Raw genomic sequence first — 13,655 nt, 5'->3', positions numbered from 1 at the left:
CTGATTTGGTACCAAGCATGCAGTGACAGACATAGTAAACATGCACCACTATAATTTTAATGCATCTTTTAATTAAATTTTTTAAATACCGTTCTAATGGAAATGATATCTTTGTGAAAGTGCTGAATGTGCATAAAAAACAAAACAAGTAACTGAAAATTTTTATTTTAATAAATAAAAAATGTGTACAACAAATACAATTAAAAAAGGTAGTAATAATAAATAAAACAATCGTAATAAATAAAATAAAATATAATAAATAAATAAATAAAATAGTAGTAATAAATATCATAATCTGTATATGAAAAAACTAATGCTTTGTTCTATAATTGTTTAGTTATGAAGCAATTAAAATTTTCTTTTTGCTACATCTGCTTTTTTCTTTTCAGGATATTATAGTATACAATGGAAGGAAAATATTTTGTATGTATTGGCCTCTGTTTGACATTTTAATAAACAATAAAATAACTGAAACATTTAAAAAAATAGTAATTATAAATCAGTCAGTAATCTAGCTTTTCAGAAATTATTCTATTTGTTTTAAATTGAATGAGGGGTGGTGAGATGTTAAGTGGAAATTGTATTGAAAGGATTAATATTAACAATTTTTATTTTCAAGTTTTTTCAAGTCTATCAAAATTATCATTGGAAATACAATTAGAATTATCAAATTAAAAAAAAATTATCAATAAAAACTTTACCCTAAAAATTTAATTACTTTTTCACTATTGTCTACTTAAATCTATGTCATATATAGCCCGTACATTATTTTTCTCTAAATAAATCATTTACAGAGTGAAAACAATTTTCTCTCTTTATCAGAGGGCCAGGATAATACATTTCTCTTCATTAAAACCATATTTTTGCCATTTTATACCTTTTATTCTTCCAAAAAATGTAATATTTTTTTAATTGCTGTTGCAAAATGAGGGGTTTTCTGGATGAGAACAACTCTGTATAATGATCAGAGATATGCTGTATCTTAAACAAAGGAGAACTATAATGCCAACTTTGCAATCTTCATCAGTTGGTAGATCATGTGACCAGGAAATGGAGAAACAATAAACTATTTACTTTTTCAATCTATAAACTGAAAGTTAATGATTCTTTTTTAAGGAAATAATTTTTTACATGCTATTTTTTAACGGCTCATTTAGGTTATTTGTTATTTGAGTGGGAACTGTTGTAAAACTTTATTAGTGTTTGGATAATAATGAATATTCTAATAATAATTTCAATATAATTTTCTACCTCTTTAACCTCATTGTTAAATAAAATTATTTAAATTACTTCCATATAAAGCACAGCACATCAAAAGTGAGGTGCTGATAGTTCTGGGATATACAGCATTCCATTGCTGTATATATAAACTAAAAAAAAAAATATATATATTACAATTGCTTACCATTGGTTTTATACCATTTTTTAATAGTTCTTCTATTAAATTTCTGTAATATTGAATGCCAGCTTCATTAACATCATAATCTTCACCAGTTGGTAAAACACGTGACCAAGATATGGAGAAACGATATACGTCAAACTAAAATGAAAAAGAATGCAATTTTTATTAAAGATTCAGCAACAAGAAAACAAAGAAAATTGTAATTAAATGTTTTGAAATAATAATAATAAAATTATCAAAGTCACTCCAATATGATTACTGTATTTGATACTGTCCCACATAAAATTAGTTATTTTGTTACATGGCTTTTATTTATTTGTGTTTTCTCCAATGGATCTTCTTGAAAAATGCTATGTTTCTATGAGTTCTTATAAAGGATAACAATTAAGATTTTCTGTCACAAATGCAGGCTCAGTTATATTACCAAGAGTACTAATAATTTCTTTCTTTTTTTAAAACAAGATTGTGGTTTTCATTTTCAACTAATACATAGCTATGTACAAAATACTGCTGTAATGTATATGCTGTACAAAATATCACAATAATTAAAATGTATTTTTAATTAGGAATTTTCTTGAATATAAATAAATACTGTGACTAACAGAATGAATTGTCAGTTAAATTTGTAAATAAGTTGGTTTTTCTATATTACGGGAATTTACAATTAGTGTAGGGCTATTTATGCACTAAATAAATAAATAATGACTCTCAGTAAACATATTAATTACTTTTTAAACGTATTTTTAAGAATGTTGGTTTTAAAAATTTATTGGAAAAACTTTGCTTATTTAATCTACGACATATAACTATTTTAACTATTTTTAACATATAGGGTGCCCAAAAAAAAGCAGGATTTAATCTTAGAAACAATAATTTCATTTATTTATTAGTTGGTAAATTTATTACATTATTTGAAAAGTTAAATGACTATCATTATGTGTAGAATAGGATAGACATAAGAGGACATTTAAAAATGTCTTCCACAACACATTTGACATTCAAATTTTTTTGAAAAAATTCTGAATCACTTTTCATATAACTGAATCTCAACTGATAACTCTTCAAATGTCTTTCAATTCCGGTATCATTTTTATTTTTATACATAAACTTTGGACTTAATGAATCCTCAAAAGGAAAATCGCATGATGTGAGATCACATGATTTTGGTATACAATTCACTTTGCTGTTGCAGGAAATGAGTTGACCATTAAATTTCTCCCACAATTAGTGAATTCATACACCGTATGGCAGATGGAACCATCCTCTGGAACCACATGTCATGCATGCCATTCAAATGAGCCCACAATGATAAGATGTCCATCTTCTCATAACACTCACCACTGACAATCATTGCATTTCTGGCCTCATTCTAAAAAAAAGAACAATCTTATAACTAAACTAGTACGAAATCTGCCCTGAACTGGCACTCATTGGGTAAACAGAGGTTGTTCTTGAATGAATCAAGGATTTTCTGTCCCAAATGTGAAAACATTGCTCATTGTCATATTCCACTAAGTTGGAATATGTCTCATTGCTAGAGATGATTTTTTATTTAGAAAAATTGCCGTTCACCTTTTGATTCTACATTATCCAATTGATGAATGCTCAGCATTTTAAATGGTTGCAGATGCAGATCTTTTATTAAAATCTGTTGAATTGTGATTTTTAAAATGTTCGAATGGAATGACTGTTACCGAGGCATAAGCACACAAATTTTAGGACACTCAGCCATCTATGACTCACAGAAGAAAAGTTTCTGGCTGAATGGCTGCTCTGATTTTTGTCTCCTACCACGCCTGTTAATTGAAATTTTTTAACTAGTCTTTTCATAAAATGTTTCATTTGAGGCTTTCATTCTACAAAAAATGCCATATAATTTATGCATAATCTTAAGAAAAAAACCTTGGTAATTGTAATGAATTTTAATCATTGTTACTTGTTTCTTTATTCATTTGGAGTCACATTGTAATATCTATATTTCCATATATATCTCACACATATCTGTCAATTTTAATATATTTCAAAGAATTTTTTCCCATTCTATATTACTGTAGAAACAGGAATACAGGAACAGTGAATAGAAGTGAACAGTGAACAGTGAATAGAAACAGGAATACTGAATAATAGGCAGTATCAGAATTGAAAAACCATTCATGATAAAACTGAAAAATTAGAAATCAAGCTCATTAAATCAGAAAATAGAGCAAAAGAACTTTCTGAACAAAATCTGAGAACTAAAATTATAAACTGTGTAGTAAATAAAATAAGTAAGAACACAAATTTTAAACAGAAATAAATGAAATAGTTTATATTATAACTTGAAAGTTTAATAATTGATGAAAAATGCTGCTCTATACTTCCAAGTATACTAGAATTCTACCTTAGATCTAAAGAAGTAGTGTGATCTTAACCAAACAGTAAATCTTAACTTAGCTTCTTTTATGATAATGATAAAAATCTGATGGTGATCTTACTTTGTTCCTGAATCAGTCTGATGCTAAGTCATGCAAACTTATTTCACATTTTAGATTTGTCTTTATAAAACCAAGGAAAAGTATATGATGGAGTTTTTAACTTCTCAGCTTTGGAATAAAATGTAAAATTTATATAAGTCCAGTTTTAATAAATAAATAAATCTTTACTCAGATTGGAACATAAAATTACATAATATAGATCATGACAATATAAGATAAATTATAATTATGAAACAAATTATAAGATAAAATAATTGTGTTTAAAGCCCATATTAATAATGTAAATAGAAAAAAAATAAATAACGTTATGGTAAATACATTAAATATAAAAAATTGTTACAAAATGATTCAGAACTCAGAAATCATTACTGAGAATTATTTTCAGCACATATTTATATACACTTTGAATGAATGCAAATAAAATATATATATATATATTTTTTAAATTAGCATTCATCAATGGAGTAATATTGTTTCTGTAAAAGAAAACCTTTAATTGTATTTTAAATAAATTGGTGGGAAAATTTTTCAAATGGTTTGGCAATTTGTTAAAAATGCCAACAGAAGCATACTAAGGTTCTTTCTTGTAACCTGAGTATTGTGATGAGTTACATGAAAATAATTTCGCTGTTGAGTTTAGTAAATGAACATAAAAATTTTAAATAAAATATTTCGAAATTTAAGATTTTTATTTAAAAAATAAAAAATTTAAGAAAAAAAATTTAATTTAAAAATGTTTATTTCTTTTTTGTTTTTGTTATTTGTTTATGTAATTGTAGAATTACATCCTGACTGATGTCCATGATCTGATTCCATCCTGACTCATGGGTGTCCATGATGAAGGTGGCCAAGGACGCAAGTTTGTTGCTACTGTATGCCTGGTTAAGTGTGTTGATGATTTTGTCCGTGACAAATGGAGGTTTACGATAACTGAATTTTCTGCAGAAATCCCAGAAATTTCAAGGTTTTCTCTACACACAATTGTGACTAAAAAGACCTAGGATACTGAAAAGTATGTGCACATTGGGTCTCAAAAATGTTGAGTGACGATCACAAAATGCAGCGAATGGTGTCAACCTTAATGTTATGATAACGAAGGTGAAGAGGTTTTAAAGTTCATTACTTTACTTTTCATCATCATTACTGGTGATGAGACTTGAATCCAGTATGACAATCCAGAAACCAAATAACAGTCTAAGCAGTGGATGTACACTTCTTCTCCAAAGAAGCCAAAAAAGTTGAGGCACTGAGCAACAGGAAAACAATAGCTACAGTTTTTTGGGACCATAAAGGTGTCTTGTTGATAGAATTTATGGAGAAGAGAACAACAATAACAAAGGAAGTTTATTGTGAATCTTTACATCACCTTCACAGAGCAATCCGGAACAAATGAAAAAGTATGCTGTTGTCTGGCATATATATGTGACAATACTTTGCCACCAACGAAGAACTTCAAGAGGCTGTCAAGATATACCTTACTTCACTGGCAGCAAACTTCTTTGAAAGCTGGTGTCACATATGAGATAAATGTCTCAATCATTTTGGTGATTATGTAAAAAAATAAGTTAGATACTACTCAACTTTTAGTAATAAAATCATTTTGTTATGTCAATGTGTCTGTTTTTGATAGCCCATCAGAAGTTGAAAAAAAAAATAGCTCACATATATATATGATATTTTTTAACATATTTATTAATACCACTGTTTTATTTTTCAATAATATTAAAATCAATAAATCTATCCAAGCAATGGGTGTACAAGCTGTAGTGTTTACAACCAAATGCTGACAAATATAATTCAATTATATTTTTAAATTTGACAAAGATGACTTTTTTATGTAGCAATTTTTAAAATTGAATGTTCTTTAAGAAAAGAATGTATGATAGAGGAACCTCTGAAAATATGTTACTAATTGAGAAGTAAAAAATGAAATAATAAGAAAACATCTTTGTTGTATTTTATTTCCTATGTAGATTCACTGATTTGAATATATCGTACTTCTAAGTAGGCAACAAGAATATTCATCAGAAATTAGAAGCCCACAGAATCACACAAATGAGAATTACAAAACTAAATTCTAATAAATAGAACTTAACAAAATATTATACCTACTCCAATATTTTTAATTAATTTCACATCTTCTTTATATTTGTGATAAGAATCACATGCTACATCACCATTGGAATGATCTTTAATTAAATCAGGTTGTGTGTGAGTATAAAAATCCCATATGTTCTCTCCTTTACCTGCAAAAAAAAAAAAAATGGCTTACAATAAAGATGCATAGTTTTATTAAGCAATATATCATATAAAACAGTAACAAAACCAGAAAGATGTTTAACAATTGTCCTGAAATAAAAATATCAGACAATCCAGGTTAAAAGGTAAGTCCTTCAACCTTAGCAAAGCACCCCTGTGAATACATCAAAGCAGTTTGATTTTTTCAATATTCATTTCTACCAGATTAATTTTGTGTATTACAATGTAACACTTATACAGTGAAAATAGGTATTTTTTTTATTTTTTTGTATTTTTACGGGCATCGACTACTAAGGTCATTAGTCCTTGTCACATTCTTAAAGGAAATTAGTACCACCATGAGGATCGTCATATGTAAGGGTGTAAAGGGCCCTTACATTTTATTTAAAAACACAAACTACACAGAAACATTAAACACCACAAAAACAAAAACAACCAACACTTATGGGGTGTAAAGGGCCCCAAAATTAAAATTTGAGATAAAATTCTCAAAGAAGATTAAAGTAAAACTATACCATACCATTCCATTTATTTTCTTATACCCGTCTCGTTTAGTTGTTAATTTTAGCACCCTCGGAGCGACAAGAACCGCCGTGAAGTAGTATATTAGTCGCGCCAGGATGCCGTGGCAGTTGATTCCTTATAAACAGGCTACAGGCAGCCATTGCGCTTACCCATAGCCTCGCGCCCTCAGTCCACCCTTGAGGGTTCCACATACCATCATCGGATACACCCCGACTCACTGCTCTTGAATGCAGACGCGCCGGGGTGGCCTAGGCAAGAGGGCTACCTCCCGTCACTATACGTGCCACGCTTCGAGACTCCCATATATAAATAAATGAAACTACCTCTTAGATACTCTTTATCACAGCTTTAAATTTTTCACTGTTACAGACTTCAAAGACGTCCACTGGCGTGTAAAGATGCAACTATCTTTTATTTCCATTATCTTCATTTCCATTATCCAGATCAGCAGTAATATCATTTCTAAGACGGAACCTCTTTCTGAGGTCCTCAAATATGGTACACTCTTCTATTAGATGCTTGACTGTCAGTGTTTTATTACAAACAACAAACATTGGTCTCTCTTCGCCGGTTAACAAATATGAATTTGTTAATCGCGTGTGACCGATTCTATGTCTGGTCACAGCTACTTATTCTCGGCGAGTCAATTTCACGTCGCTTTTCCATTTATATGGAAAAGTTTTAACTGAGTTTAATTTTGTATTTAAACTCCTCCATTCAGTATTCCACTTGTTTTTAATTACGTTAGACAGTTTTTAACATCTGCCACTCTTACAGGAAATGCATCCAAATCATCGCAGACTGTTGCCTTTCTGGCAGCTTCGTCTGCGCTCTCATTACCTGTAATACCAGCATGCCCTGGAGTCCATACAAATACGCATCGCTGTCCTCGTTGATTTAAAACGTATAAAACAGACAGGATGTTTGAAATTAGGACATCCTTAATGTTTTTGTTCCGAATTGCAACAAGTGCACTTAGAGAATCGGAACAAATTAGCACTCTCTCTTCGCAATAATGTTCTGTGAAGCGAATAGCTTGCTGAATGGCAGTAAGTTCTGCCGCATAAACACTGGCCATATCTGGCAGTTTCCAACAATGGGCTTCTCCATTTACATATATGGAGCATCCAACACCATGTTCGGTTTTAGAACCGTCAGTATAGATTCTAATATGTTCCTCGTAACTACTGACGGTTGCCAAAAATTCCTGTTGGATGATCACTGCTGGCTTCTTTTTTATTTCTCCCTGAGAGAGATCCAACCTTGTATTTATCGCTGGCAAAAGCCATGGCGGTATTTCTCTTGTGGAAATTGCTATTGTATCTGGAATAGCAATTTCGTATTTTCTTCTTAATTCGTGATACCTAATTCCGGCTGGTCTGAAATAGGTAGCACGACGTTCATATACTGCAGCCATTGGATGATTCATGAAAAGTTTATTATTTATATGGGCAGGAAAAGCCCATACGTTTGCTGCATATCTTAACAAAAGGATCTCTCTTCTATAATGTAGTGGCATTATTCCGGCTTCGGACATTAGACTTGTCGCCAGACTTGTGCGGAAAGCGCCTGTCGCATATCTAATTCCGCTATTATGAATTACGTCTAACTTTCTTAAATGCGACTTCCTAGCGGATGAATATACAATACATCCGTAGTTTAGTTTCGATTGAACCAATGCCTTATACAGTCTCAATAATATCTCTTTATCTGAGCCCCAATTGATATTCGATTAACATTTGATAATGTTTAGGGCTTTTTTGCATCTAACACTCAAGTCCTGTATGTGTAATTCCCATGTAAGGGATTTATCCAATACTAGTTCTAAAAATCTCACGTTGTCTTTATATTGTATTGGATCATTGCCGATTGACAAAGTAGGACTGATGAGGAATTTTCTTCCTACAGAAGTGTACACAGCACGTTTTTTTCTGGTGAAAATTGGGATCCATTATTCCTCGCAACTTCATTTAGAGCGTTGATCGCTCGTTGCAATTTGTATTTCACCATAGCAGTCTTGTTGCTGGCATACACAATTGCCAAATCATCAACATAGACGCTTTTGCTGATTTCTACTGGAATGGCTAATATCAATTTATTAATGGCGATCATAAACAAGGTACCGCTCAACGGCGAACCTTGTGGTATGCCATTTTCCAAGATTTTTATAGATGAATATTCGTTGTTGACACGTACTTGGAAAGTACGGTCATTCATATAGTTGCTCAATAAGATTGGCAGTTTGCCACGAATGCTCCATTCATGTAACTGGAGCATTATACCATGACGCCAGGTCATATCGAAAGCCTTCTGAAGATCAAAGAAGACTCCGACACAATGTTTCCTTGTAATAAAGCTGTTATATATAACGTTCTCTAAGATAATCATTTGATCAGTGGTAGAATGGTATTGACGAAACCCTGCTTGATATGGTGATATCAGGTTTTCTTTTTCCAAAACGCAAACGAGTCGATTATTAATCATTTTTTCGAATATTTTTCCCATAGCGCACGTCAAGGAGATAGGACGATAGCTATTGGGATCTGTTAAATTTTTACTTTTCTTCGGTACTGGAACAACATGAGCTTTTGTCCACTGCTGCGGGTACATCCCGCCATATTTGATTATACAATTCGAATAATCTGCGTTTTGCAGTGGTATTCAGCTGCCTGATCATATTATAATGGATTTCATCCGGACCAGGAGCTGTGTTGCCTGCTTTTTCCAACGCTTTCACGAATTCTTCCATTTTAAATGGTACATTATATGAGTAATTATACTCAGTTCTAAAATTTAGTAGATCTTCAAGTTGTTCTTTTTTGGTCCGAAAACCTTCTTCGTAGTTGGCCGTTTTGCTGGCCTTCTCGAAGTGATTGGACAATAGCTCTGTGATTTCGTTTGGAGTGTCTTTAATTTCATCTTCATCTTGAAGGCTAGTTATGGGAGCAAAGTTTTTACGCCCACAAATCGCCTTCACTTTCCTACAAACGTTTGCTGCAGTAGTAGTTCTGTCAATGGATGACACGTATTGATGCCAGGATTGTTTCTTTGAATCTATCATAAGACGTTTTGCATACGCCCTGTATTTTTTAAAGGCAATAAGATTCTCTGTGATTGGACGTTTTTTAAAGGCGTTATACGCACTTTTCTTTCTTTTAATAGCTTCACTAATTTCATCGTTCCACCATGGAACGGGTTTCTTGGTAAGTTTCCCAGATGTTTTGGGAATGTATCTCGATGCCGACTCAAGTATCGTATTTGTTATAGCGTCGACATCGTCCCCGATAACTCCAGTTGTTTCAGGGAGTATTGTTCTAGCCGTGAAGCTCGTCCAATCTGCCTTTTCAAACAACCATCTTTTAGAGATGGGATATGTTTTTCTTGTAACATCAGTTACAATTTTCACCGGGAAATGATCGCTTCCATGCAAATCGTCTAAGACATGGAGGCTGTACCTCGGTGCTATCGATCCGCTTATAAGTGCAAGATCTATACAGAATGTCGATCCATCTCTGGCATTGAAAAAGGTTCCTGACCCGTCGTTTAAAATAATAAGTTCAGAATTCATCAGGAACCTTTCCAGTTCTCTTCCGCGGGGATCTACTCGATCCGATCCCCAAAGAGAATTATGAGCATTAAAATCACCCACCAATAAGACAGGTGGGGGAAGCTCAGAAATTAGTCGCGCTATGTGATCCTCCTTCCAATCAAAATTCGGCAAGTATATGCTGCAAACAGTGACCTAAAGCGGACGCTTCATTCTAATGGCGACCGCTTGCAGGTTTGTATTTAGATCAACAGCTACAGCGATAGCTCTGGTCGATGTTAGTCTGGCTACTCCACCTCTAACTCTTACATTTGGCAGTTGATCTCGCCGAAATATGTCATATCCTTTTAATTTAAAATTTTCATTTCGGCTGAAATGTGTTTCTTGCAACATATACAAATCGGGTGTACATCATGTACCAAGCGTTGGAGCTCATGGATGTTTGAAAAACATCCATTGATGTTCCATTGTACAATCGACTCGCTGATTTTAAATTAAATTATAGCCTAGGTTTTCCCTTCGGCCATCCTTTTTTTCTTTTCTTCTCCATGCTGCGAACAGCTTCATGTTCGCGGAGAACGTCGTCGCCCGTGTAGCTTCCGGTTTCCGAATCGGAGACCATCGAAGCCGCCGACGACGACGGGCATGGATCGGCGCCGGTTTCAGGCGCCGATTGAAAGGCGGCAACCTGGCCGACCCCCGACACGGGAGCAGCACCGGTCACCGCCTGTGGAAGGAAGGACACTTGCCCCCCTTGCGTGGATATTTGTGGCCTCTGTGGTTTAGAGGCCACCTCAGTTGCAGGAGGCTTGGCAGCCTCCATAACACACTCTTTCTTCTTATTTTGAAGGATCTCGCTGAGACGGACTTGACATTCTGGTTTGGCGTCCGTTTTCTTTTCTACAGGAGCAATTTTCATTTTTACAGATTTATCTTCGCAGGCTGTACCACTATCTTTGGCTTAACAAATTCTTTACAACTGAAAGGTTTCATCTTGTTTTCGATGATCCTTTCAATCATGCTAGCCAAAGTAGGCGCAAGTTTGTTTATAATTTGAGTCTCATCTACAGCAATTGGAGCAGAAGCAGGAACAGCAGCCGCAGCCTGAGCATAAGCTGTTGTTGCTCTAGGCTTGCGGGCCTTTGGAATCCTTTTTGCTTCGATGTAGCTGACTTTCTGCAGGGTTTTAACTTCCTGCACAGCTACCTCGTCTTTGTAGACAGGACAATTCCTGGATCTACATGAGTGCTGTCTCTTGCAATTGATGCATGTAGGGGGCTCTTTACACGGCTCTCCCTCATGCACCTCTTCGCCGCACACGCATATTTGAGTTCTCTCACATTTGATAGCGGTGTGGTCAAACCGTTGGCACTTGAAGCATCGCATTGGCTGCGCGATAAATGCCCGCACATCCAATCGATGTATCCCCGCTTTTATCTTCTCCGGGCAAGGTAGGCCGGTTAAATGTGAGAACACGAGAGGCTGAAGGTAGGACTTCGCCATTCCTCCTCATGTTCAATCGGCGACACTCTATTACTCCTTGTGATGACAACTCCTCAACAATTTCTTGCTCCGAGCAATGTAGAAGATTCCGACAGACGACCACACCCCTTGAGGTGTTGAGCGTACCGTGGATCTACACGTACAGCCAGTTCTCCAATCTTTTTAAGCCCTAGGATCTTTTAAGGCTGGGCATCATCTACAGTCTCAACATGAAGTCCCGTGAAGGTCTTCCTTATTTCTTTAACAGGGCCTCCAGCGCATTTGGTTATTTCCCGAGCAATGAGAAAAGGACTCATCCTCGAGAAATTTCCATCCTCCTTTGTAATGACCAAATATTTGGGTTTCGGTACATTACTACTCTTAAAAAAAGCTTTTTGTAAGCTTTTTCTAGCCTCAATCTCAATCTTTATTAATTCTGCACTCTTCCTCCGTTTCGCCTGAGGCGAAACGGCTGGTTCCAAACGAGGGTGTTTTCGTGAACCCTCTGCCATGTTAGGTTGTTGTTCAATTATGTTCATTTTGTTTATCCCTTCTGTAGCAAGGCTAGTCGCCGGGGTACACCCCCACTCCAGGGCTACTAACCTTGGAGGTCCGATCCGGTACTCCAGTGGAACTGGCATATGTCCTGGCAGAGAGCGGATGCGCAATCTCTGCACTGACTCCAGGCTACTACTCACCAAAGCTTTCAGAGCTCCCATGCACCGACACACATGGGAACCATTGCTACATGCTTGCCATCGCAGGGGGCATGTGGACACCGGAAGGGTCTCTGTTACACCTGCAATAACATTGACCCCGGCCGCCACATCGCAAGCTCTAGATATAGTGTGAGTCCATTTTCACGTCATTAGTAGTTCATATCCTGCAGGTGGCCGAAAATTCCAATCCATATGGTGACCTGAAGATGGAGAAGGTCAAAAGATAAGCATATCCGAGAAACTTACTTGGAGCCCCGTTAGCCAGGTATATGTATTGTACATAAGTACAGCTGTTGCCGCCCTGGACGTGGAACGTAGATGTTGTGTTCCGGACGTGGGGATTATCTACCTCAGGGCGAGAAAAGGTATTATGCTTCCACTTCTGTTTTAATTAACTAACCATCTACAAGATATTCTAATTATTTAAAATAAAATTCAGTGGTTTTCACAAAAACATTCTTGATTTTGATATGTACTTTTCTAAATTTATAAATATCAGTTCACAACATGTTATAGGCAAATAATCATAAAGCTCACAAAACCTACATTAACATATAGATTTTGTGATGTCTTAGGATTATTAGCCCATGATACACTCTTAGCAAAATCAAGTTCTGACATTAGCATTTAGAGCTAAATTGACACATTGCTGAAATAAACTCTTCCAGGCACTGCACATATAAAAACAATGACGTCTACAATAAAGAAACGACCTGGACTTGTTGGAAACACATTATATTATACCTAACCTTACTCTAAATGTCCTAACCACCCTAACTTCAACTAGCATAACACTACAATTTCTCAATCTAAACTAGATGCTATGTGTTAAAATGTTTGAGCTCATTCCAACAAAAATGTAATTGGACAATATCTCAAGTATTATGTCAAAATTTTAGGGTGAAAGTCAATGATGAATCTGTAACACATGGTAAAGTTCAATAAGCTTTTTGAATTGTGTTTATCGAAAGGGTGCAAGCCTACTAAGAATATTGTAAAAAAAGAAAACAGTTTAAAATTTTAAGAGAAATTAGAATAAAGAGAAAAAGCTATTATTTAAAATTTGAATAATAAATATTTTAATTTCACGAAATAGTTTTATAATTTCAAGAAATATTCCATTGCCTCCCAGGTTTCTTTGTTTATCAGTGAGCAATTTCTTCTTATGGGATTACCTTTAAAGCAAAGTATACAGTAATTGACCTGCTATAGCAGAAGAACTAAAAGCCAAGCTCTGAATACCAACT

At 34.6% G+C, this 13,655-nt stretch overlaps 1 protein-coding gene across 1 annotated transcript in view; it reads right to left on the bottom strand.

Moving 5' to 3' along the window:
* Positions 1-13,655, bottom strand: part of LOC142321140 (lactase/phlorizin hydrolase-like) — a 122,791-nt gene that overhangs the window by 25,985 nt on the left and 83,151 nt on the right. Inside the window, exons 16-17 of the mRNA XM_075359133.1 lie at positions 5,989-6,122; positions 1,406-1,540 (exon numbers count right to left, since the gene is read on the bottom strand). Coding sequence (XP_075215248.1) covers positions 1,406-1,540; positions 5,989-6,122 — 269 coding nt within the window. The remainder of the gene's footprint in view (positions 1-1,405; positions 1,541-5,988; positions 6,123-13,655) is intronic.

This window comes from Lycorma delicatula, chromosome 3, assembly GCF_047948215.1.
Source record: "Lycorma delicatula isolate Av1 chromosome 3, ASM4794821v1, whole genome shotgun sequence".
Classification (NCBI taxonomy): Eukaryota; Metazoa; Arthropoda; class Insecta; order Hemiptera; family Fulgoridae; genus Lycorma; species Lycorma delicatula.
This window is presented reverse-complemented; position numbering and strand designations above follow the sequence as displayed.